At 35.9% G+C, this 27,754-nt stretch overlaps 1 protein-coding gene across 6 annotated transcripts in view; it reads right to left on the reverse strand.

The window, feature by feature from the left end:
• Positions 1–2,644: 2,644 nt before the first annotated feature.
• PPP4R3B (protein phosphatase 4 regulatory subunit 3B) overlaps positions 2,645–27,754 on the reverse strand; it is a 53,111-nt gene continuing 28,001 nt past the window's right edge. For 3 of the 6 annotated variants that reach the window (XM_045580755.1, XM_036435363.2, XM_036435361.2), the window contains 9 exons: positions 22,777–22,908; positions 21,111–21,213; positions 19,246–19,287; positions 17,470–17,628; positions 15,530–15,699; positions 11,547–11,686; positions 11,049–11,233; positions 5,074–5,276; positions 2,645–4,293 (listed from right to left, as the gene is read on the reverse strand). In XM_045580755.1, coding sequence (XP_045436711.1) covers positions 4,198–4,293; positions 5,074–5,276; positions 11,049–11,233; positions 11,547–11,686; positions 15,530–15,699; positions 17,470–17,628; positions 19,246–19,287; positions 21,111–21,213; positions 22,777–22,908 — 1,230 coding nt within the window. In that variant the 3' untranslated portion in view covers positions 2,645–4,197. The remainder of the gene's footprint in view (positions 4,294–5,073; positions 5,277–11,048; positions 11,234–11,546; positions 11,687–15,529; positions 15,700–17,469; positions 17,629–19,245; positions 19,288–21,110; positions 21,214–22,776; positions 22,909–27,754) is intronic. The other 3 variants (XM_036435362.2, XM_036435365.2, XM_036435364.2) reach the window with 3 other exon arrangements.

The following is a 27,754-nucleotide window of genomic DNA, read 5'->3' on the forward strand; positions in this document are numbered from 1 at the left end:
TATTGAACATTTAAGGTAAAGGGCAGTTGGAGAAGGCAGCTACTTATGCTGACCAGTTTAATGTAAATTTCTGAATAATTTCTTGGAGAGAAGGTATAGAAAACTAATTGATAGTGTGTTCATTTGTTCAAACTTGGTTACCTTTTGTTTCTGCTAAGCATTATGTTAAGTACTAAGGGTACAGTAGTTAACTAGATCCACAGGGCCTCTGCCTTTATGGGGCTGGGGCAGAAGGCCTGGAGAGCAAAGTGTTAGAAGGAAGAAGCACTGGTATAAGCAGGGCTTGCCATGCCTTCTTGAGAAAGCAATATTTAAGATGATTGGAAAGAAGGCAGGGAAAAGGGTGGGAAAAACACACTCAGGTTCTGCAGCAGGAAGTTATTAAGCACATACTAAGGAGCCGTTGGAATGGTTGGAGTATACATAGATTGGAGAGGGTTAACATGAAATTGGAGATAGATGGGATACTGATTTGCAGGCCCTTGTAGACAATGTGAGGATTTTAATCTAATGGCACTGGGGATCACTGACAAGTTTTACAGCAGAGAAGTTACATGGTCATAATGTTCATTTTAAGAAAGATGTGTAGCTGCTATGTGGATACTATTGGTTGAGTCTGGTGTTAGTGTAGCTGTGGGTATACTAGGTTTAAGGTAATTCAATCATAAAGAGTAGTTATCTTGGACAGTGGTAAGATAGGGTTTAGCATCTTGCATTTGAGGCAGGAGCAAATAGCACTTGGAAAATAGATGTGGTGGTATGTATGTGTCTTAAAAATACTCTTTCTAGAAAAGCTACTATTAAAACTTGTATGTGAAGGGATCCTTGATGGTTTTCTATTGTCTGTTTAAAGATAACCAGAGTAAGGTGCTCCTTTACTTACAATGGGGTTATATCCTAATGCCCCAGTAGAAAATATGGTAAGTTGAAAATGTGTTTAATATATATAACCCTCTGAATGTCATAGCCTAGCCCTGCCTGCTTTACATGTGTTCAGAACACTTATTCTACAGTTGGGCAATTAAGTTTCATGTTAAGAATATTGCTTTCCTCTGCTTTTCACCAGAAGCATGAGACACAGATAGGTGTTTTATTTTTATAGAGTGGAAGAGAGGGAAAGACAGAGAAACATCCATGAGAGAAATATTATACATTGGTTGCCTGCTGCAAGCACTGACTAGGGGAGGAGCCTACAACCAAGGTATGTGCCCTTGACCGGAATCGGCCCTTTGGATTGCAGGCCGATCCTCTATCCAGAGCCAAACCGGCTGGGGCCAGATGGGTGTTTGTAAACATTATGGGATGTGAAAACATACAGTACCCAAAAAACACTGGCAACACAGTGCAGTGTGGTATTGCTTATCCTCATGATCGCATGGCTGACTGGGAGCTGCAGCTTGCTGTACAACATCATGGGACTATCATGCCTACCTGGCTCTAGCGCAGGAAAATACTGAAATTCAAAAATTGAGGTATGGTTTATACTGAATGCTTATCACTTCTGCACCATCATAAAGTAAAAGTTGAACCACAAGTTGGGGACCACCATAAGTTGGGGACTGTGTAGAAGAGATTTTTCTTTCAGAAACTTCGTGTTGTGTCATCCCACAAACAGCCCCTTTTGCTACGTATGGGCCACTCCTGAGGTTTGACTTGTAACTCCATTTTATTTCTTTAAATCTACAGTCATAAAATTTTAAAAAGGGATACCAAAATTAGTTACAAACCTTCAACCTGCAGAGAAAAACAGTATTAAATTATATTTGTTACATTTTTATCACTTGTGGACAAGAGGAAGAACTAGTGATTAAAACACAGAAATCGGTTTCGTGTAATTTTTTTATTAAAAATACTTTTGATACATATTTACAGATATAATTTTAAGAGAACCTCAGGCTGTGCATACAAAAGTGGGCTTTGGCTAGCTTCACTGAGTGAAAGTAATGGTAGACAAACCCTGATCTGCCTGAGGGTAATCATTTAAGAGCAGCTAACATGTATCTTAACAGTTATTCTTTTAAGAGCTGTTTTAAGTCTTGTTCTTATATCATTGTAGATGAGCATATGAACCAAGAAAAGTGTTAACCTGTAATTAAAAAAAATCACATTTGTGCTATAGGAAAAGGTTTTTATGACAATGATGATTTAAATGTCTAGGACTCATGGCAGTTCTTCAGAAAGGAAAATTAAACTCTTCATAAGCTATAAAGATAATAGTTCTACTGGAACTTAAAATTACTTAATCAGGAAAAGTCAAGTGTAAACTTGTTTGAAAGAAAATATATTCATATGGTAATCTGATCATGGTTTAAATGATCTTAAGTCACTTGCCTTATGAGGTGGAAGGTCTTTTTCATTATGTGTACCTATAATCAAAGAAGGGTTTTGTAATGCCCCGAGTTGTAATGCATTGGTGCTGGGACTATATTTGCCCGAGGCACACCTTCTATAAGTAGAGTGGGTGGTATTTAAAGTGCAGCTGACCCTTGTTTGTTTAGAATTCTTTAATTCAGATTGGTGTGCGACCTAGTGGTTTATAATAAATATGGATAATTTATTACCTTTCAAAAGATAATTGTAAAATGGACATATCTCAAATGGAGTTAACTCATATTTACAACAAATCAAACAAAAACAACAATCATAGAATTACAGGGTCACATTTTAATTCCTGAATTGTACAGTTCAGCATTAATATCACCACATGTATACAAATGGTGTAAAACAAGTACAGTGGTATTTTTAATACAAAATAAACATCTGTTTTATGGAAAAACTATACTTCATATCTACACAGACAGCCCATCTTTTCCAAACAATAGCTAAAATTAAAATTAACTACAAAATCTCCAAAACAGGGAAAACTGCTTTAGTTTAAACTATTCCAAGAAAAATGGGCCCATAACACATTACAGAGGTGACCTAAAGATTGCAGCTGGAATTGCTATTTTTACTCCCCCCCCCCCCCCCCCCCCGCCCCAATGCATTAAATTGTAGTTTGGGGGATGTTTTTCCTCAGCATTATCTCAGATCATAAATGAGCAAACTAACATTAAAATATTTACAGTTAACTTGCTTGTTCTAAAAATAAAAACCTCAACTGTTTGCCTCAACTTATTTTAAAATCATTTACGTACATGGAATGTGCTTTTACTCTTTTAAAAAAAGCAGCTTTCATATTACACCCTTGTTTGTTTATGGAAAAGCTTCATGTGCTGCATACTGACTGACAATGAAGTAACTTCTTGGATCAAAATGGTCTCTGGATAAAGTTCTGCTTAATTCAGCACTGTTCTTTGTATGTCAGTCTTTATAAATTACACTTTAAAAATTGCCTGCAGCTCTGGAGAGACCATTTACTAACAAAGCAGAAGGTAACTTCAAAGTGTCTTCCACAAAAGACTATACTGGTAGGCAGTTAAAAACCTTTTATTCAATCTACTTCCATTTCTGGAGAAAATAATTTTGGAATACTATTGTACTGATTCTAGGCATCTGTTATCTCAGAAAGTGCTGATTTTCAAGTTACATTTACAAAACTGTCCATTTTGAATCCAGCTTGTTTTCATCAAAATACATACGAAAATTCCTGGTGTAGAAAACTCAACATGTGCTGTAATACAGGGTGTACTTCCCTCCAACTACATGGAAAGGCTGAATTTCTGTTAAATCTTCAGAGAAATGGTCTCAACAGATTCATTTTTTAAAAATGATAGTTGAATCTGTTTTCCATAAAAACTTCTTTTAAAAAGAGGCAACTGATTAACAGAACATGGCCAGCACCATTATACAAGTTGGGTTTTCAAATGAAGTTTTATAATTGTTTCTACATCGATGCCCCCCTGGAGCAACCCTGTGTTGTTATCAACCTTGTCCCGCCCCACAAACCATCCCCAAACCTGAGAGCTTCCTTGCTGAGAAGCTATCTCCCAGGTTCTGGCTATTAACCTTTTTTTTTGGTCAGCCTATAAGGCAAACCCCTTAATTACTAGCAAGCAATCAAATTCCTGGGAAGCCTGTTTTTTTGTGTTTTTTTTTTACAGAAGTAAACTCTCCTTGCTGATACACCGAATGTCTGTTGCTACTCCTTGTATTTTTGTAAGTTCAAGTGAGAAAGCTTTCTGATTCAGATTTTCAGCTCATTAACAGTTGCAGCATTTTAGGGAGACCACATGTTGAAGGTCCCCAGTAAATATTTTATGAGCCAAGGCGAGGTCTTTTCCTGGGAGATGTTTCTTCTTCTTCCTCTTCCTCTTCATCATCTGGATAATCCACTAAACCAACCAAACTTCCCTATTGGAAAATAAAAAATATAGAGAAGAAGGGAGATATAGAGTTAGAAACATCAATGAGAGAGAAACATCGATCAGCTGCTGGGGATATGCCTGCACTCAAGGTACATGCCCTTGACCGGAATTGAACCTGAGGCACTCTATCCACCGAGCCAAACGGATTTCAGCTCATTTTAGGTTTTCTACTATGGCATTTCCCACATCTTGTTTTTTTACCCTTTTACTAACAGTTGCCCTATGTTTATGCCTTTTTATTTTAAGCTGATTTCTCTTTCCCATTTTGGGGAAAGGATGGTTACATATAATAAAAATATAAGTAAAAAAAGTTTCATATAAAATTTAAACTTGTTCATAAAAAAGTAACCAAAAGGAAATATATTTGCTATGCTAATGACAAAACTAAAGATTCATATCAAGAAAACATAAACTAACTTTTAAAAGGCAAGACTCTGAACAGACATCTGAAATATCACTGGAGGGAGCGGATGTTTACAAATATGATGATGCAGATAAGTAAAATGAAATTCTATAGTCATCAACAATGTTTTAATAAATTATTAAAGACAAAATCAGGAAAACTGTTTATAGAAAGATCTCAATTACTAGTATATGTCAGATAAAGAAACCCACAGACCTAAAGAAAAATCACATGTTAGCAGTCATCTGATGACTTGTGCAACATTTTCTTTGAGATTACTTTTATTATCCAAATTTTCTTCACTAAACATAATTTTTGCAGATGAGAAAAAGAAAAGTTTATGTGCAGAGAGGGTTCACATACCTTGGTGGCTGTTACTGATGAAGGCAAGGTTGCCGTCTTGGAAGAGGATCCATTGGAACTTGCTGGTGGTGCCTGTGCCATTACAGATTTACTGTTTGTACTGTTGGCACCATTAGCAGCACTGGCCGAGTGGGAGAAAGTAAATTTGAAGCTACCACAAGATGTCCTTTTTGGAAGGTTTTCCTTGTCTTCACTTTCTTTTGCTAAAAGTAAAATTTTGAACTTATATCAGTAAATATTGCTAAGTCAAAGCATCCCAAAAGAACAGTAATTTAAAAACTTAGAAAGCACTGTCTTTGTAAGAGCTAAAAGAGTAGAAGAGTATGATATGTAGAGAGATGTCTTTATTAGTTGGAATCTTAGAAATCTCAGGATTAGAAAGGACCTTAAGAATATTAGGTCTAGTAATAATTAATGTCGTTTTCTAATACTTTTTTTAAAAAATAAATCTTTATTCAGATTATTACAAATGTGATCCTCTTCCCCCCCTCAATTGCTCCCCTTCACCAGGTTCCCACCCCACCCTCTGTCCTTTCCCCATCCCCCATTGTCCTCATCCATAGGTGCACAGTTTTTGTTCAGTCTCTTCCCGCACCCCCACTCCCCTTTTCCCTGAGAATCGTCAGTCCACTCCCCTTCCATACCTCTGATTCTATTATATTCAACAGTTAATATTGTTCATCAGATTTTTAAATTCCCTTGGTTTTTAGATTCACTTGTTGATAGCTATGTATTTGTTGATCATAATTTTTATCTTTATCTTCTTCCTCTTCCTAAATAACCTCCTTCAGCAATTCATATAATTCTGGTTTGGCGGTGATGAACTCTTTTAGCTTTTTTTTATTTGTGAAGCTCTTTATCTGTCCTTTGATTCTGAGTGATAGCTTTGCTGGATAGATTATTTTTGGCTGTAGGTTCTTGTTATTCATCACCTTGAATATTTCTTGCCATTCCCGTCTGGCCTGCATGGTTTCTGTTGAGAAATCAGCTGACAATCTTATGGGTACTCCTTTATAGGTCACTACCTGCTTTTTTCTTGCTGCTTTTAATATTCTCTCTTTGTCTTTTGCTCTTGGAATTTTAATTATGATATGTCTTGGTGTGGTCCTCCTTGGATTCCTTTTGTTTGGGGTTCTGCGGGCTTCCTGGACTTGTAAGTCTATTTCTTTCCCCAGGTGGGGGAAGTTTTCTGTCACTATTTCTTCTAGTACTCTTTTGGTATCTTGCTCTCTCTCTTCTGGAATCCCCATAATTCTGATGTTGGTTCACTTGAAATTGTCCCAGAGGTTTCTTACACTATCTTCAACTTTCTGGATTCTCTTATCTTCTCCCTTCTACAGAGGAGTGTCCTCTGGCTCTTTGTGTTCTAAATCTTTGTCTTGATTCTTGCGATCTTCCAGTCTGTTTTTAGGACTTTGTATTGAGTATAATATTTTTTATTTCAGACAATGTTTTCTTCATTTCTTGTTGATCCCTTATTATTTCTAGTTGCTCCCTTTTCATATCCTCATAGGTCTCATTTATTTTATCGGCCTTTTTTAGGATATTGTTGAATAACCTTATAACTGTAGTTTTTATTGTTTTTTTTTTTTTTTTGATTAAGCATGCTAGAATTTATTACATATTCGAATCTGGACTCACACTATGGCTGACGCAGCAGCCGGCAAACACCCAGGTGAGAGCCCCGATGGAGGGGCAGTCCCTCCAGAGCGCTCACACAAAAACACAGACAAACACACACCTACCGTGGCCAGTCAGGCTCTTCGGAATGGGGGTCCCTCATGGTCCTGGCTGGGGATTCCAGTCATGATCCCCAAGGACCACCAGGGAGCCGAGTCCGATGCAATAAACAAAAGAGCCATCTCCATGCTAGCATGGGCTATTCCACTCATGCCGGCAGCCTGGCGGAAGAGAGCATAACTGTAGTTTTGAACTCAATGTCCAATCTTTTCTTTTCCTCCATCTCCTTCCTTTGTGTCCTTCTTCTTGTCTGCATTTTAGTTGTTTCCCTGATTTGATGGAATAGCTTTGTGTGCTATGTGTTCTGGTAGAATCCAGTAGCACAGCCTTCCCAGTTACCTGCAGTGGACAGTCTTGGTGTAGCCCTTTGTGGGCTGTGTGTGCAGTCTTGTTGTTAAGCCTTGCTTATTGTTGGTATCACTGGGAAGCGTTGATCTCCAAGCCAATTGGCTGTGAGGATCAGCAGTGTCTCAGCTAGGAGGGTTTCCGTACTCTGCTTGAATAGGGCGGAGTCTCTGGGTGGCGCAGACAATCTTTGGTTCCCTGTCAGTCTCGCCTTAGAAAAGTCCTGTTTGTGGAGAGTTTTGGAAGATTGGTTGCAGGCGCACGCACCTCTTTGGTAAAGGCGCAGACAAGCTTTGGATTCTGGCCAGTCCCTCCTTAGAGAAAGCCAGCCTCTGGGAGAGCTTCGGTGCTCAGCCACAGGTAGGGCAGAGTCTCGGGTTGGTGCAGACAAACTTTGTTTTCCCTTCGGCTCCTCCCCAAGTCCCGCAGTAATGGCCTCTGGCTTCACACACCTCCAAGAGATCTCTGTCCACTGCCCGAGTCTGGCCTCTCCCTGTCTGGGGCCGTGTATCAGAGCAATAGGGTGATTCTGTTTTCCTCTCGGACAAGAAAGCCAGGAGTAAGCCAGTAGCGAACTCAGCCCGGCCCGCCCTCTCTGCGTGCAGGGAGTAAGTCAGCAGCAATCTCGGTCCGGCCCTTCCTCTCCGCGCCGGGATTAAGCCAGCGCCTTTTCGCGCACACAGTTCTTTGTACCTTCACAGTTCCTGAGGTTCAGTGTGCCTTCTCTCTCCTTCCCAGATGGCAGAGCCTCCTCTCAGCCAGCTGTCTGGTGCTTCAGGGCAATGCCTCCCCTGTTTTTCAGTTCTAAATTCAAATTTGTTGTGGTAGGCTGCATTTGGGTGTCTACCCTATGCCGCCATCTTGGTTTCTCCCTTGTTTTCTAATACTTTTTTAAATCGAATTTATTTAAACAATACAACAAAATTTAATCAACAGTATAGTTGCCGTTGTTTTCTACTACTTGTGCCCAACGCTCAGGAAGCATTTTAATCCCTCTGTTGTAAAATTCTTGTGATTTTGATGCAAAAAATTCGGTCAATGCATTTTTGAGGCATTCTTCATTATTAAATTATTTTCCAAGAAGACAGTTTTGCAAAGAACGAAACAAATGGTAATCGGAAGGGGCAATATCAGGAGAATATGCAGGTTGAGGGAGAACTTCCCATTCCAACTGGCGCAGTTTTTCAGCAGTGATTCTTGCAGTATGCGGTCGTGCGTTATCGTGGTGAAGAATTACGCCCTTCCAATTAATCAGCGCGGGTTCTTTTTCTCTTAAAGCTTGGGCTAACTTTTCCAATTGGGCACTACACACTGCACTTGTAATGGTTTGGTTAGATGGTAAAAGTTCATAATGAAGAATTCCTTTAAAATTCCACCAAACACACAACATCACTTTTTTCGCATGCAAGTCAGGTTTTGGCGTGGGCTGCGGAGCCTCATTTTTGTCCAACCATTGAGGCCGCCTTTTCAAATTAACATACAGCACCCATTTTTCATCTCCGGTAACAATTTCCTCTAAAAACAGCAAACAGTTTTGACGAGAGAGGAGCGAACTGCAAATTGTGACTCTTTGATTACGGTTGTTGTCTGTCAACTCATGAGGAACCCATTTTCCAAACTTTTGGACTTTGCCAAGTGCACGCAATTGATTGGAAATTGTTTTTTGTGAACAATTTAAAGTTGTCGCAAGCTCTTGTTGGGTAATTTGAGGATTTTGCACCAAAAGAGCTTGAAGAGCTTCTTGATCAAAATTGGACACACGGCCTCGACCACTCCTGTCATCTAATGAAAAATTTCCCTCGCGAAATTTCTCAAACCAACGCTGGCATTTTCTGGCGCTAACTGCATCTTGACCAAGAGCACTGCAGGTGTTTTTTGCAGCCTCACTTGCTTTTCTTCCTAATTGGAACTCGTAAAGCATGCAGTGCCGAATATGGTCTTCATCTGCCATCTTCTTAGCCCTAGTTTTGCAACAAAAACCAAACCAAACACAAACTTTCAAGCAAAACTTGTTAATTGCACTTCACACGTTCTATAGTTACCACGTCAACGCCAAGCAAGATTTTAAACGAATGTTAAAACACGACATTAATTATTACTAGACCCGATATAACAAATCAGCCATCCTATGCTAGAATTCTACACAGCCGGATACAGGACACTTCCAAAGACTCATTAATTGCTTGACTCTGTCTCACTCCCTGACACTACTTCTATTGTAAATACCTAAAAACCTATCCCACAAGTTAGTATTTCAAATGCCTAAAGAAAATGATATGATCACGTCTATCATTCTTTTATTTCCTGACAATACCAGGTTCCTGTGTGGGTTTCTTTTATGAGATAGGGGTCTACCATCCTTTAACACCTAGTTGGTACTACATTTCTTATATGACTAGAGGCCCAGTGCAAGAATTCATGCATGGGTGTGATCTGGCCACCCCACTGCACTCGGGGCTGATTGGGACAGGCTGGCTGGGGGTCGGGGCTGCAGTTGGTTGGATGGCCACCCCACCCCCGATCAGGGTATGTGTGTGTGGGGGTCCTGAAAGGGGAGTGCAACCAGTTGGGGGAGGAGCTGTGAGTGGCTGGTACCCCCCCTTCCCCCCGCCCCATCCCTGTTGAACTCCCAATTGAGGGAACAATTTGCATATTAGCTTTTATTATATAGGATTCTTAACTGGACAGAGTACTTCAAGTTTTCAGCACAGTGCCTATGAGTAAAGGTAGAAGAATCTGGCTACTAAAAGGTGCCTATTCCTTAGGACATTGTAACATGCTATTTGCCTCCGTAGCCTAAAATAAATGGAACTCATGGTATTAATGAGTGGAGAATGAATGAGGCTGAGAGAAATTTTAGGGGAAAATGTAATAACTCAGTGAAACCTAACAAATAAGAAATACCTTTAGAAATCTCACATTCAAAATCACAAACTTAGAGTTGCAGATGAGAGGTAAGATGGCGGAAGAATAGATGGGCGGATTCTGAGCCCTGTCCTGAAGCAGAAAAAGAGAGCAGCTGATGGTCTTCTGCTGTGAGTGTTTATTAGCAAACTGGGAGACAGCGAACACCAGAAGAAACTGCTGGGGGGCCGGTGACAGAGGTACCCCTCACAGGGAAGCAAAATCACAAACTTAAAGTCTAGAAAATGCTTTTTCCTTTTTAAGATATAAATTTTTATTAAACATTTAGATGACATATGCAGAATAGTACTCCAATAATGGCAATTTCTCAGGACAGAGAATTAAAGTGATAAATTCTCTGGAAAGATTGGAAGTATTATTTTTATTTCTCTTGATGTTGTATCTATGAAACCTGCATGGGGGGAAGTAGAAGAGGGTATAGAGGAGATAAATGGTGATGGAAGGAGACTTGACTTGGGGTGGGGAACACATAATGCAACATACCGATGTATTATAGAACTGTATGCCAAATAGCTATATAATTTTATTAACCAATGTCACCACAATAAAAAATAATAAAAAGAAACTTTTATAATGATTTTAAAATTTCGAAGAGCAAAGTGACTTCAAGCTTAGTTTCCTTGGCAGTAAAAGGTGGAGAGCTCTGTAAAGTTTCTATGGATCTGTATGTGTCTGTTATCATTGGAGATTCAGAATAGAAAAGCAGCCAAGACTGTTCACAGAAGGCAAAGCATAAGAAGGCAATGCAATTTCTAAATAGCAAATAAAGACTGTCATAAAACGGCAAGCTTCAGAAAACCATAAAAAAATTCCAAATTTAGAAAAAGTGCATAATTTGAAAATTGTGATTCAGCATAAACTGTCTTTTATGCTTTATAAACAAGGACTGACTTTTATAAGCAAATGAATAATTTCTGTGTTAGTTATAAGAGGGTGCACTATTTAAAAATTCAAAATTTTAATACCTTTCTTAGTCTCCATAAATTTTTCATAGCTATCTGGAAAATCATCTTCTGGCTTAGATTTTTCCACTGGTGCCACAACTGCTTTTCCTTCCTCCTCTTCATCTTCATTAAACCACATTTCTTCATCCTCTTCCAAGGCTTTTGGATCTCTGCGAAATCTGTTACTACGCAATATAGATGGTACACTGTAAGAAACATACCATAAATATTGAGAATGACAAAATGCATATGATTAAAACTGATAATAATTATGTATAATCTAGAAGAGCTGAAATAACTTTAGTTGGTTAATATTTATTAAAATTTATCTTGAGTTACAATATGGAACAATAATTTTTCATATAAAAATTTTGAGATAGGGAGGATATCTACTCTCCTACATATAATCCTGTCCTGTCTAATGATGGAACGAAAATTCCTGGGTAAATTTCAAATCCAATTATATATGATTTTGGACATAAATTGATATGCTATAAATGCAATATACTTAAACAATACCTGTTCAGTTTCTGATTTTGTCTGTCTTTTTCTTGCTCATATTTAGTCTTCAATCCTTTGAATGTCTGAACATATTCAATCGATTCAAGTGCTTTATAAAAATTTTCAACTATATGTGAAGTAAGAGACTTGATATCTTCCTGTATAAGCACAAAATTTAGATTTCAAATATAATACAATGCTTGTTATGAGAAAGACTTAAAAATTTTAAAAATAATTCCAAAACTGATCAAAAAAGATTTTTCAAAATCACCTTCCAAAAATAAATGTTCTAGTTTCTTTATACATGAGCCAGGACTCCACAGAAAACTTGGAAAAAAGGAGAAGCAATTCACTGGAGCCCTTCTGGGGGATTATAAAGAACATTTCAAAAGTAAATGGGTTTAATTTATGCTTTCTGTTCATTTTTCACATTTATGTAGCACTTTGCAATTTCACGTAATAAGCTCTATTATACCGATTTTACAGAAAAGGAAAATTGAGGCTCTGAGAGAAGATGAATGGCCTGATCAAGAGCAAATTTTGAAATTGCATTTTCAATAAATATTAGGTATTAAGAACTTCTCATTTAACATTATACCCTATCAAAATTTATAAGCCTTATCTAAATTATACACATAAGATACCTTAGACTTCATTACCTATACAGATCGAATAAACTATTAAGTTGAATACTAGTTTATTCCCAGTCTTCCTTCCAATGGTATAATATACATGAAATAAACTGGTAGTGACAATTTCTAAGTTCCAAATGAATCTTTCTAAATGATCATTGCAATGAATGGGTACAAAGCAGGCTCATTACTTAAAATAATTAAAGTTGTGATTCAGGACATTAATACTATAACAAGAAATACAAGGCCACTTCTTTAAATGATTTACCATAATCTGATTGTATAAAGGATTTTAAGTCTTTAAATGAGTTTTCCTGGACAGCTAAAAAAAAAAAAAAAAGCAAAGAAGAAAAATTAGAAGTCTAGGTAAAAAGGTCTGTGTTTACACTCAACAAAAAGATAAATTTTAGGATTCAATGTACATTTATCAACCATTTGTATTTTCAGAAAGACAAAATCAACCACAGGAATAGGAATGGGTATGTCAACCCTATGATTTATTAGTATCTCATTAAAAATCTTAAAGGAGAGATCCAAGATGGCTGCGCCCAGGTGAACACCTAGCTGCAGCCGCACACAACAATTTCAATAAAATACAACTAAAATATAAAACGGACATTGCCCAGAACTACAGGAAGGTTGACTGACTGGAAATTCTACAGCGAGAAGCAAGGAGAAAACCAGAAGGAGGCGCGGAGGAGCTGGAAAAGCCCAAGGTATGGAGACGCGGCGCGCGCGGAGAGGACGGACCTGAGAGGAGGGAGGCCGAGTGCCTGGCGGGCGTTCCCCAGCGGAAAGGAGATAAAACTCCGACTGTGCTGGGCCCCCGACTGCTCTGAACCCCAGTTCTGGGCCGGACCCCGGGGACTCAGGCTCAGCCATAGGGAGCCGGGCTGTAAGGCGGAACCCCGGGGAGAGGCGGAAGGAGGTCCCGGAGGCACGCACACTGCGCACAGAGAAGGGACGGTCGGCTGTGCCGGGGGATTGCCCTGACGGGAAGGAGACTGGGGCTCCAGACTGCTGTGAACGCCACCTCCTACTCCACTTCCAACTGAACTGAACCCCAATACCGGGCTCATTGGGGGAGAGCATAGACTGTTTGGCAGCAGGCGAAAATCGAGGGCGCCTTTCTCTCAGAGGCGCCGGCAGCGAGCACTGAAGGACCTGCATAGGGCGGGGCTGACAGAAGCCAAAGCTGCAGGCTCCACCCTGAAACCCCGCCCCATCTGTAACTGTGAAATGAGACAACAAAATAGATCACAAACGAAAGAAATGGAGGACAAAAAGCGTCTGGATATAGAGTTCAAATCTACGCTTATAAGGTTTTTCAAGAATTTCCTAGAAAAGATGGATAAGGCCTATGAGGATATGAAAAGAGATCAACTAGAATTAATAAGGAGTCAACAAGAAATGATAAGGGATCAACAAGAAATAAAGAATACATTGTCTGAAATAAAAAATATTTTACAGAGTCCTAAAAATAGGAGGGATGATCGCAAGAATCAAGTCAAAGATTTGGAACATAAAGAGCCAGAAGACACTCCTCCACAGAAGCTAGAAGGCAAGAGAATCCAGAAAATTCAAGATAATGTAAGAAACCTCTGGGACAACTTCAAGCGAACCAACATCAGAATTATGGGGGTCCCAGAAGATGTGAGAGAGCAAGATATCGAAAACATACTGAAAGAAATAGTGACAGAAAACTTCCCCCACCTGGTAAAAGAATTAGACTTACAAGTCCAGGAAGCGTACAGAACTCCAAACAAAAGGAATCCAAAGAGGACCACACCGAGACACATCATTATTAAAATTCCAAGAGCAAAAGACAAAGAGAGAATATTAAAAGAAGCAAGAGCAAAGAAGGTAGTAACCTATAAAGGAGCACCTATACGATTGTCAGCTGACTTCTCAACAGAAACCATGCAGGCCAGAAGGGAATGGCAAGAAATATTCAAAGTGATGAATAGCAAGAACCTACAGCCAAAAATAATCTACCCAGCAAAGCTATCACTCAGAATCGAAGGCCAGATAAAGAGCTTCACTAATTAAAAAAAGCTAAAGGAGTTCATCACCGCCAAACCAGAATTATATGAATTGCTGAAGGGAGTTCTTTCAGAAGAGAAAGTAAACAAAGATAAAAATTATGAACAACAAATACGTAACTATCAACAAGTGAATCTAAAAACCAAGGAAATTAAAAAAATCTGATGAACAATATTAACTGTTGAATATAATAGAATCAGAGGTATGGAAGGGGAGTGAACTGATGATTCTTGGGGAAAAGGGGAGAGGGGAGAGTGGGAAGAGACTGAACATAAACTGTGCACCTATGGATGAGGACAATGGGGAGAGGGGAAAGGGCAGAGGGTGGGGTGGGAACCTGGTGGAGGAGAGCAATGGTGGGGGGGGGGGGGGAAAGAACATTTGTAATAATATGAACAATAAAAACTTATTAAAAAAAAAAAAAAGAAATAGGGGAGATGACAGCCAGAAAAAAAAAAATTTTTTTTAAAGGAAAAATGTGTAAAAGTTAATTTGATTCATTAGAAAGTGTACTGTGAAGCTGGGTTCAGATACTTGGTGAGTTTGTGCTAGTTAAACAATATTTTTAGAAAAATAACAACAAACAAAACAAAAAACCCAATATTTCCTCTTTTCTAAAGACTAAAGATAGTAGTTCTATCCTCTTCATCCTTTTGAGTATCATACTCTTCTTAGCAAGTGACCAATATTAGAAAAATAATCCAGTTGCTCAAATAATCTCCATGTGAAAATAGCAGGTCATCAATAGAAATCTGATTCATCAGCAACAAAACTAGAAAATGAATTTCGAGCTTTAACTTTTTTTCTCTCTAAAGTTCTTTCTAACCATGTGGCCACTTTCCCTGTTGGTATCACAAATCTTTTGTTGTCTGAAATTGAGTTGTAACATAACTTCAAACCCTGACTGTTATAACTACATGGATCCTCTTGAATAGATTAATTACTTTGGGCATCTCAAGTCCCTCATCTGTAAAATAAGGTAGTTGGAGTAATCCATCTAACTCCCTGATCTCTTCAACTTAAAACTCCATAATATCCTATTTTTATGCATCTCATATGAGTGTCTAACAAATAAGTTATTTTCAATCTTTCTGTTCATTTTTATCACTATCCCTACCATTGATCGAAGAGATCACATGAATGGCATGCTTGACTAAAATGTCCACATATGCCAAATGTCATCCTGAAACACTTGGCAAATAAAAATGGAACTAAGATTATAGAATAAATATGGCTTCAAAGACTATGCTAAATTTTACAGTTTAAAAATATTAACGTCACTAAATATATAATTATTCTACTAAGAATTCTTTAATATAAACTTACCACTCTTATAAATTCAAATAACTCAATAACAGCTGAATTTAACAAATTGTACCGAGTTCCATTATCCAGAAGAGCATTTATAACTGGCTCAAAAAGATTTCCCTTTGTGATGTAACGATTATAAAATTCATCTTTAAGGCCAATTATCCGCCGCATAAAACGAAGAGCACCTAATTAAAAATAAGACAGGGAACAAGTCAATGGTCTTACTAATATTAATTATACAAGGATTTTTAAGAAAAATAATGCATATAGTCTTCTAGAATAAAAAGCAAAATTGTGCACTAAAAATTATTTGGCTTTGAAAAAAATAGGGAAAGATCATTCAAAACCTGTACAAATTAGTAGCCAGAGCTGCTAATAATAAAAACAACCCCAATAATTGGCTATTGGAAGATAGATAAACTACCCAGGCAGATAGCTCCATAGTAAAGATATTAAAAAACACACAAAACCCTCAAAACACAAATGTCTGTAATACTCAGAACAGTGGGGGTATAACAGATAATATACAAAAGCACTAAAACATAAAAAATTTTGTCAAAAAATTGTAAATTAACACACAAAGGGAATAACCACATTTTCCATCATTAGTTTGATAACATTTAAAAAAAACAAAACAGTAATGCCGAAACCGGTTTGGCTCAGTGGACAGAGCGTTGGCCTGCGGACTGAAAGGTCCCAGGTTCGATTCCCATCAAGGGCATGTACCTTGGTTGCAGGCACATCCCCAGTAGGGGGTGTGCAAGAGGCAGCTGATTGATGATTCTCTCTCACCAATGTTTCTAACTCTATCCCTCTCTCTTCCTCTCTGTAAAAAATCAATAAAAATATTAAAATAAAAAAAACAGTAACTTCAAGTGCTAGAAGAATGTCAAGTGCTTTATTCTTTGGAAAAGAAATCTGGAAGTTATATGTTAAATTAAAATTTAAAAGGACATTAAAATATATAAACATTTTGTCTTGGCAACCCCATTATTGGGAATCTATCCTATGGAAAAAATAAACTAGTACATAAAAGATTTACTACCATGTTGGGAGTGGCAAAATACTCAAAGTACTCTAAAATTTTGCAATTCATGTATTAGAGAAAGGTAAAATAAGTGTGGAAGAACCACCCTAAGAAATATTACTCAACTGTGTTTAGGAAACAAAAATTGGTTCACACCATATCCACTTTCCTACAGTAATATTAAGGGACTTATAAGTGTGTTAGGATAGGCCCGTTTTTGTAAAAAGAAAATAAAAAAAACCCGTGTGTGAATATGTTTATGTAAATTTGCACAAATATGGAAAATAAACAGTACAGGTAGTGAAGACTTTAAGGCCTTAAAAATAAAAGAAGTATTAGGCAGATGAACCTTTCTCTATACATTAAGTTAATGCTTATGTTTAAACTATAATTTTTATGCTCAGAAAATACCCATATAACTCTTTTTACTTGGTAGGAGAAGAAAGCTTCTTTATTTCTATTTGCAATGAAATTATGAAGAGGAAAGAAAAATTTAGTTTTCCAAAAATCAACATTGTTGCAAATATTTTACAAGTTCAATAAATAACCTGAGTTACACAACAAAAATATATCAAGACCCATATTTCAAAAATATAGAATCCCTACTAAATGACAATTTGATGAAGCAGATATAAAAGATAGTAGGACTAGTTCTATTAGTAAAATACTATCTTTGCACAGGGATCCCAATTAATAAGCTAATTGAATCTAAATGTGAGCAAATATATGTGGGTAGGGAAGCACTATGACCTATTCCTGTTATCCATTAAATACAAGATCAGTATTTCTCATAATTTCTCATAATCATCTTAATAGCAAATATTCTGCTAAAAAATAAATTTACATGGGTAACTTTGGCTTTTATCTCTATTAAAAATATTGTTCCTTAAAACATTTTACTAGACCGTTCACTTAAATTGTTACTTACACAATGCCAGGAAAGTGTGCTTTGAATTCATCAAGACCAAGACTCTTCTTAGCAAGTCCTTGTTCATAATATAGTTTTTTATGTGATATGTGTGATGTTCCACACAAAATGTGAGTAGCTCTAAAATTAAAGCAAGCAGCTGTGCTGTTTGATAATTATCTACAAAGAAAAGTCATCACATGAAAATCAAATATTGCAATACATCTCAATAAAAAGAATAAAGCTCATATCCTATATTTTAGAACAAAAGTAAAATTATATTTCCTCCTCATTTTTATATCAATTAAAAAAGATATAGATTTTTACTTTTTCATTAGGTAGACTCTCCAGAAGCATTGTCAATTTTACCTAGTTACTATATACTTTTCTAGTAATTAGCAAATAAGAGATTAAGAGCCAGTCATGTACACCAAATTTCTGTATAAAATATTTAATAATGGTAAGAGGGAAAAAAACCTCAATAAAAGTTTACAAACATGATAATAAAACCCTCAATGAACTGAGATTTTTCTTGATAATGTTTCTTTAATACATACTACTATAGTAAATATTAATAAATCTATAAAAGGGTCCACAGTAAAAGAGAATGTACCTTGAACTTTTTGCCTAAAATAGAGCAATGCAAATTTCCCAAGAAAAATTAATATGCTTTCTTTAAAAATATCTTTAAGGAAAGGACATTTCTGGCTACTTGAATATCAAGTGAAAAATGTTACATCAGGTTTTTTTTAAAAATACTTATCTTTTTAACATCAAACCATAATACCCATGAGAGGCCTACTGAAATATACTAGCTTTATTTTTAAGAGGCTTTGGTTTATACATTCATGGAATGATTTCAAACTGCTTCCTGAGCATCAAAATTGAATATAATTGAAGGGCTTACATAGGTAATTACCTACACCTATTACAAAAGTTTTAGATAAGAAAATATTAAACTGTGAGCAATTTATGGAATCATTAATTTCATAGAAAAAAAATAACTGACATCACCTTGGTACAACTATTTCATTTTTTTAGTAATAAACTAATATTCTTTTAAATAACAGAATGACCATTAAATATACAAAATGGAATTCCAATATTTCAAAGATCTTTTCTACTTTAAATCAAGTAAAGTCTTACTTGCTCTGGACAAATTTGTAAAACAACCAACACTTGAACTAGTACCCTTACAATTAAACTATTTTAATTTCTCAATTACCAAATTTTACTTATAAAAGATTTTGTGACATTGATCTACAATATTAATTAAAATTACTCATCTAATATCTGAACTGTTTCCTTTGAAACTGGTTTTTCTACAGTTTTGATGCACCTGGTAGAACAGACAGGATGTTGGGTACACAAGCTATTTTCTATTCTACCAGGCCCAAGCCTGGTATGTGTGTTACAAGTAAAAGCAAGTGTTTCCATTCAGATTGATAAATAAATTTTAAACATGAGGCTGTTATAAATACTAATTCCTCACTAATTGGTCTTAGTTTACTAGATTTCAAAAATAAGCACAAACTAAATCTCCAATGTCCAGACATCTTCTCAAAAAACAAGTTCTAAATTACAAAAACAAAAAACCTAATTCCAAATGGTTTTCCATTTTCTTTATATTGGAGAAAGTGGAATATTTTCTTTGTAATAAAGAAAAAAAGTGTCTTTTTGGATTCAGTTTTTGTTGAACATATGCCTTTATTATTAGCTTTGTATAAGTATATTATACTCTGAGAAGGAAAAATTTTACTATTTGCATTAATTCATAAAAGAAAAACATATACTTACCGGGACAAATCATGCTGTTTTTGTTAGGTCCAACTATATTATCTAATAAAAAAATTTTTTTAAATCAGTTACTTCAGTAATAATATCTCACACTTCCCTGACACTACAATATGTAAAGCACATAATCTCCTTTACCTACATAATAACCACTAAGAATTAGTTATTATATTCAGTCAAATATTATACCTCTATCTGCAGTTTTTTATAGAACTTGTTACACACAAGAAGATATTGAAAGACAATTATAAATGTTCTCATAAAAAATGAGATTACAACCAGAGATAAGACTGATATGCCAGCTTTTATCTTCTCTCAGCCATCCTCCAACAATCTGAATGTCTATCCATATAGATATTTCTTAAGTTCTATAATAACACAAATGTTAATAATAGATGATTTATGCTTTGAATTTAAAAAAAATGTTTTTATTGATTTCAGAGAGAAGAAGGGAAAGGGAGAGAGAAATATAGAAACATCAATGATTAAAGAGAATTGATCGGGCCCAGCCAGCAAGGTTCAGTGGTTGAGTGTCAACCTATGAACCAGGAGGTCACAGTTCGATTCCCAGTCAGGGTTCATACCCAGGTTGCGATCTTGATCCTCAGTGTGGGGCGTGCAGGGGCAGCTGATCAATGATTCTTTCTCATCATCAATGTTTCTATCTCTCTCTTTCTTCTTTCCTCTCTGAAATCAATAAAAGGCTACTGATTGATTTTTCTCTCTCCCCGCTCCTTTCAAAAATATACTCCAGTGAGGATTAAAAAACAAAAAGCAATGGGTAAAAAGAAAAAAATTGCAGAATATACACAATAGAAATCAATGCATATCAAATTTGAAAACATGAGAAGTAATACATTATACATGTCTTAATAACATAAATGAGCATAGGGGTGATAAACTCCAAATTTAGCATTCCTTCAGGGATATTGGTAGGTGGAGTGGAATGCCAATAGGATGTATATGGATGTCTGTTAAGCTATTATCTAAATATTTCTCTATGCTGGAAATGTTTTATTTTAAATTGAATGTTAAAAGGGTATTTTTTTTAATTTATGTAAATGGAACCATTCTGCAATTTTTTACCCATTTGACTTTACGTTTTTGAGAACTAATCAGATGACAGATCAATATATATTCAATTTCTTTAACTGTCAATATATACATGTACCACATTTTAATTTTCCTACCATGAACAAAGCAACAGAACTCTTGTATCTGTCATGCATATGCAAAAATGTTCCCTAGGATATATACCATACTCAAGAAATAGAATTGATATTATGTGGGTGTGCCTCTTCTACAACTTTATTAGTTTAGTAAACATTCTCTTAACTGACTCAAATTAACTAACAGTCTAAGAGAATATATCCTTCACATATCTCATTTCATAAATCGAGTTATATTCTGATAAGAATCAATGGTTTTGTTTATGCTACGTATATTTGGTAGTATAATTATATTATTTAAATATTGCAAACTGATTTTATACAATAGATTTACAGAATATAGAAATACATAGAAATCAATAAAAATTGTTGCCAAATGAGATGTACATAACTATGAATAACTAATGGGAAATATATAAAACCATAGCAGGTTTTGTGCTTAGACTGCTTAAAAAATAACTTTAGATGGGTCAATGGGGGAAAAAAGGGGACATGTGTAATACTTTCAACAATATAGATTTAATTAAAAAAAATCTTTAGGTTATCACTCCACTTTAATAAACTGAAGCCAAAAATTATAGCTGATGATTTGTGAATATATAAACTACATCAAATAAAGAACTAAGTAAACAGCTTGTCACTTATAATACTTATTTCACTCTTTAAAAACAGAAATCATAATCAGATAAGATACCCTACCCTTTTCATATCTGTCTTCTGAAGTATTGGTCAAAAGTGGTGCTGTGAGGACATGCATACAATGGTTGTAGAAGAAATTTAGAAATTCACTCTTTTCAGTTTTCTGAAACAAAGAATTTAAAAAATACTTTATTAATAACGTATCTTTAAGAATTAGCAGTGTGAAAAAAAAGAATTAGCAATGTGGGTCATACACAAACAATAGACACTTTAAGATACTGTGAAAGAACCAAAAAATTAGTTATATACACCTTAATCTTACTTCTGCAGAATTAAAAAATCAAATCTATTTCATATTCAAATAAAAATGAAAGCAAGAAAAAGATCAGATAGTATTAAAAACATTTGTTCTTAGGAAATTAGAATTTTTTTCAAATATGCTATGATCTGAAATGCAATGAAGAATCTATCAAGCAATATAAGAGTAACTTAACTATTTAAAAGTTGATAACCCTATTTCACAATGTATCCAAATTTGGAAATCCACCAAATCAATTTATCAAGCCACAATAAACGGAACAGAATTTAGATCTATTTTTAAAATGTTTTTGGAAATTTGGAAAATAATGATTTTTTATTTTGTGGGCTACTACTTTCTAATTCAACTGGCCCAATATACTTGTATGTAATATAAAAGTAATACATATGTTTTCTAAATATGAGGAAATTTTATAAAGAAAAAATATCCCATTAGTTTGAGATAATTACTATCGATAATATTTTGGTATAGTTCCTTAAGTCTTTCTATTTTTTTGCATTTTTTACTATGCAGTTGAGACCATTCAGTACACATTGTTTTCTTTAAAAAAATAAAAATAAAAATGAAGGAATGATTAAATAAACAATTCATGTTATAGCTCATATCAATTGTAAGTACTTTTATAAGTATAATTTATTTAAATAATAAAGAGGATATATATATATATTAATTATTGATTTTACACAGAGAGGAATTGAGAGGGACAGAGAGTTAGAAACGTCGATGACACAGAAACATCGACCAGCTGCCTCTTGCACACGCCCCACTGGGGATGTGCCCGCAACCAAGGTACATGCCCTTGACCGGAATTGAACCCGGGACCTTTCAGTCTGCAGGCCGACGCTCTATCCACTGAGCCAAACCAGTCCCGGCAAGAGGATATATTTTTAATGTTTTATTTATACATTACATAACGACAGTTTTGTCAATGACAAAAACATATACAATGGCGATGTTCCAAATAGCCTAGGCGTGTAGTAGGCTATAGTATTTAGGTTTGTGTACATGCACTATATGATGTCGCATATTTTTTCCTTTTTTATTATAATAAAAAACCAACAAAACTTACCTTTTGACCATCTTTACATTTATAGTTCACTAATGTTAAACATATTCACATTGTTGTATATTAATTTTTAAGAAGTTAACATACAGTGATCAAGGGTCATAAACCGAAATGCTAACATCTCACTAAGATTTTCTACATTACAAGATTGTATCTTGCCAAGTGAATTGCTATAGGAATACCATTGCTACTTGAATACCAAGTATACAAATACGTAACTATTTATTGTTTTTCAATATTGTACACATTTTCAAAATTTCTAATTTACAATTATATTTAAAAAACACCTATAGCTGATTAGATCAAAACTTTAAAAAAAAAATCTCAGAATAATTCCTTACATTAGTTGTAGCCAGCATGTTCTCTGGATCGATTAGAGTACGAAGAAGTCCCATTAACTGAACAGCACCTCCTAGCTCAGGATCAGTGTCACAGATCATTTGTTCAATTACTACATTAATGAGAAGGATATCCTGAAAGAAAAAGTTTCCATTAGACCTGGTTTGGAAATACGACAAATATACCAGTTGAAAGAACAAAATCAGAATCACATAGGAAATACCCTCCCAAAGAATGTATAACTTATTTAAGCTCTTTTCTTCCTAATAATGTTTTTTAAAGTTCTATTTAAGCACACTAGAGAAAAAAATTCATATATATATTACACCTTACGATTCGCATATTATACCTTATGATACCATTAATATAGGAAGAGGAAAATAAAGTCATTTATCAGTGATTCTGGTTCACTGGAGGTTCTAACAGATTCTCATTTTAGATTTCAGTGTCAGGTATGAATTTAGAGGTTGAGGAAACAAGCAAGATTACACATGTGATATCTTCTCCACTCCCAAACAAAGTTTATCTCAGCTTCTAACTAGAAAATCATTTCTAGGGAAGAGAAAGAGAGAAAGAGAGAGGGAGAGGGAGGGAGGGAGAGAGAGAGAGAGAGAGAGAGAGAGAGAGAGAGAGAGAGAGAGAGAGAGAGAGGGAGGGAGGGAGGGAGGGAGGGAGGGAGGGAGGGGGAGAGAGAGAGAGAGAGAGAGAGAGAACGTGCGCGCGTGCGCGCTAGCGAATATGAATAACCCAGTACACAATTCTCCACAGGTGAGTGGATGCACATGTGTTATATAATGACCGAATACCAACTATATTTATTGTTATGTTAGCAACATGCTCTTGGGTCTTAATATATAGAGCTACCAAGCAGCTTGCAGCTATAAAGCAGCTTCTGCTTATATTTTTAAAGTAGGAATCTTAAACATTAAATTATGATACAAACTGATCGTGTCAAAAAGTTCTGACATCAACTTGGTGGATTTAAAAAATGTTTATTATTGGGGGAAGAACGGTAGTAACTGAAGAAGATGAAATAAGGGAACTGCATGGAATGAATCAAATGTCTTATATTGGGAGAATTCTGGAAAACTTCAGTATAAAGCAGTCTTTGTTACTATTTTGTTTTGCTAGCCCTGTCCAAACTATATACTTTTAGCCAAAAATAATATATTCCTGTGAATTGTTTATTTATAAACTCAATGCAATAAAGAACCAACAAAACCATGTCATAGCAACTTCTTAAAATTGGAACCCTAGCCCGACTGGTGTGACTCAGTGGTTGAGCATTGACACATGAACTAGGTCACTGGTTAAATTCCAGGTCAGGGCACATGCAGGGGGTTTCAAGCTTGATCCCCAAAAGGGGGTACAGGAGGCAATCAATAATTCTCTCTCATCACTGATGTTTCTCTCTCCTTTTCCCTTTCTCTCTGAAATCAGTGAACAATATACTTTAAAAAATATTAGAACCCTACCCTCTACCATGTTTCCAAATTTGATCACTAGTAAATAAATTATATCATGGCAACAGAGACAGAATGAAATTTCTTCAAAGAGGAATTATGAAACAAAATTACTTTTAATTGTATTATTTATATTACAACTGTAAACCTACTTTTGCCTATCCCGTATAGTTTTACTTTATGGTGTTCCATTAATTCACATAGGCTTTCTTCATTTTTAAAAATTTTTTATTCTCAAGTTCTCTGATTTTTTTTCCTATTGCTTGATCGAGTCTGCTGAAGAAACTATTTAATGATCTTTTTCAGTTCAGTCATTGTATTTTCCAGTTCCAGGATTTCCTTTGGTTCTTTTCTATAATTTCTATCTCTTTGTTGAATTCATTTTGTTTATGTGTTTATTGTTTTCTTGATTTCATTTAGTTACCGTATTTTTCGGACCATAAGACGCACTTTTTCCCTCCCTGCGTCTTATGGTCCAAATATAGCCTACACATATACTTTAAAAAAAAAGTTTTTTTACTTGCCCGGCTCTGTGTGGTCTCTATGTGCTTGCCCGGCTCTAAAATGGTTCTAAATGCTGCTGTTTACAGGGTTGATTACATGTGTTTATGACTGTGATGTTGGGTTTTAATGCACATAAAATATTTTAGGACACTATTTGTTTCAGAATCTTTTTTTCTTCATTTCCCTTCTCTAAAGACTGGTGCGTCTTATGGTCCGGTGCGTCTTATGGTCCGAAAAATACGTTATCTAATTGTCTTCTTGTAGTTCACTGAGCTGCTTCTTTAAGATAATTATTTTGAAATTCCTTGTTAGGTAGTTCAAAGTTCTCCATTTCCCCCCAAATTTACTTTTGTATTTATCTTTAATTCTTTAAATGTCACTTTTCAATTATAGTTGACATTTAATATTATTTTATAAGAGTTTCAGGTGCGCAGCATAGTGGTTAGACACTCATATAATTTACAAAGTGATAACCCCAATAATTCTAGTATGCATCTGGCACGGTACGTAATTATAATATTACTGATTATATCCCGTATGCTGTAGTTCTCCGTTTGTTTCTTTGGTGGTGTCAAATTCCCCTGATTCTCCATGATCTTTGTAGTTTTGCATTGGTGTCTGCACATCTTAAGAAGCAGATAGCTTGCATAGTCTTTACAGACTAGCTTTGGCAAAGAAAGCCCTTCACCAGTCAGCCTGGCCAGAGGTTCTGGCTGGGCCAGCAGGTGGGTACTGTTACTGGGGTGCTAAGACCTATTGAGACCTGTGCAGAGGTCTTTGTTCTGAGCTATTGTGAGATGATTCCCTCAGTGTTCCGGCTGAGGCATGAAAAAAGTGATTCTCTTGGTAGCACCCTGAAAGGCTGGGGATGTCAGACCCTCACTTTTCTTTTTTTCTTTTCCTCAGGGGGAATTCGTAGGGGTGTCGAACTCAATCAGAGAAGGGGCCAAAATCTAAAATCCAGCCTAAATCGCGGGCCGAATGGTTTACTGAACAGTCATAAACTGTCATTGTGATGGAAACGCAGCAGAGTGCAGTGATGACAGCGCGGTGCGGGCCACATTGCAAGGCCTGGCGGGACGGATTTGGCCCGCAGGCCTTGTGTTTGACACATGTGGTCTAGGGGATCTTTCTCAGCATTGTTCTGTGTTGTCTTGGGGAAGGAAGGACATGGGTAAAATGAAACTGTTATTACCCCTTCAATGCATCTTTTCTCATTTCTATGTTCTACCAAGGTGCTATAACCTCTCACCTGGATTCTGTAAGGCATGTTTCATTTCTTAATTAACACAATAGAGTAAGCCTGGTGAACTGAATAAATAGCTAAATCAAAAGACCAAGCCTCTAAATGCAGTACTGCCAATAACCAGCTATCCAAGTGGCCCTATTAACTCTTATAGGCCTGTTTCTCTAATGGCATAACAAGGGAACTGGAACAGACGATCACCGAAGTTGAGACCACTCTGTCAAAATTCCAAGCTAGCAATGCTAATCGTCTACTAGAGTTCTTTACTGACAGTAAAACACAAGCACAAATCCAATTTTCCTTAATCTGCTTATCCAACAATATAATGAAGATGATAAGACAAACTACCAGAAAATTCCTTCCGATGTCAAATGATAATTTAATCTAAAAATTTACAGTCATGTTTGGGGAGCTCATTTAGCTGTAGCCAGTTCTGTACACCAAAAGACTGTGGGTTCAATTTCTGTTCAAGGTATACATCAAGGTTTGGGTTCAGTCCTCAGTGGGGATGTGTATAGGAGACAGCTGATCAATGTTTTTCTCTCACACTGATGTTTCTCTCTCATATCAATGTTTCTTTCTCCAAAAATAAAAAATATATATGTCCTCAGGTAAGGAAAATACATACATACATACATACATACATACCATTACAGAGTAAGTGCAATGAATTTATTGCAATGCTGGGGCATCAATATCTATTTTAGAGAACACTTTTAAATATGTTTTTATTGATTTTTTTACAGAGAGGAAGAGAGAGGGAGAGTTAGAAACATCAATGAGAGAAAATCATCGATCAGTTGCCTCTTGCACACCCATTACTGGGGATGTGCCCGCAACTAAGGTACGTGCCCTTGACTGGAATCGAACCCGGGACCTTTCAGTCTGCAGGCTGACGCTCTATCCATTGAGCCAAACCGGTTTTGGCGAGAACACTCTTTTAAATGTATAGTCTTAAAATGACCCCTAAACTTCTTTTCCATTAATGACTGTTTATCCCTATGATCTCTTTTTGTTTTACTTTTTTAAATATATACCACCATAGTAGCTTCTGCAATTATAACTTTCAAATGAGAACCAGTCTGTAAATGGCAGCATCATTTAGCTGAAATGTTTAGCGAACTACAAAACTACCTGGCTAATTGATTATTTTGTACATTTATTGAAATATAGCCAAGCCTTCTCATTTTCAAACTGTCTATGGACAGTTCTTACTATAGTGGCAGGGTTAAATAGTTTTGACAGACCATAAGACCCAACAAGTCTTAGTTACCTTCAGGATATTGCAGAAAAAGTTTGCACATTCCTTACCTAAATAACATTTCAGTGAGTAACTATAGTTCTAGGAGATATTTCAATGTTTTAGTTATTTCTAAATCAAATTTTAGAGAAATGATACTCCCATTTCATTACACCCCAACCTTATACTATTCTTAGAAGCAAACACTTTAGACAGTTATCAGCCCAGTGGCAATCATGACAAAGTTATTTTTCACTGACACTTTATATTAAGACCAAGAGAACATTAGCTATATATATTAAGTAAGAGAAGAAAGAATGGCAAGGGCAAGAAGAATATTCTGAAGTAGAATAAAAATAACTGATGGATGTTGTGGAAACATTTCCATTTTAAAAAAATATATATATAAATGTAATTTTTAAAAATTCATGCATATGAAATTTACTCTGCAGCAACTTGAATGAAGGCTACACATATTACAGAACCAATAGTTCTTTCATTCTATTCTCACATGTTGGTAAAAGAAA

This window comes from Pipistrellus kuhlii, unplaced genomic scaffold, assembly GCF_014108245.1.
Source record: "Pipistrellus kuhlii isolate mPipKuh1 unplaced genomic scaffold, mPipKuh1.p scaffold_m20_p_13, whole genome shotgun sequence".
Taxonomy (NCBI): Eukaryota; Metazoa; Chordata; class Mammalia; order Chiroptera; family Vespertilionidae; genus Pipistrellus; species Pipistrellus kuhlii.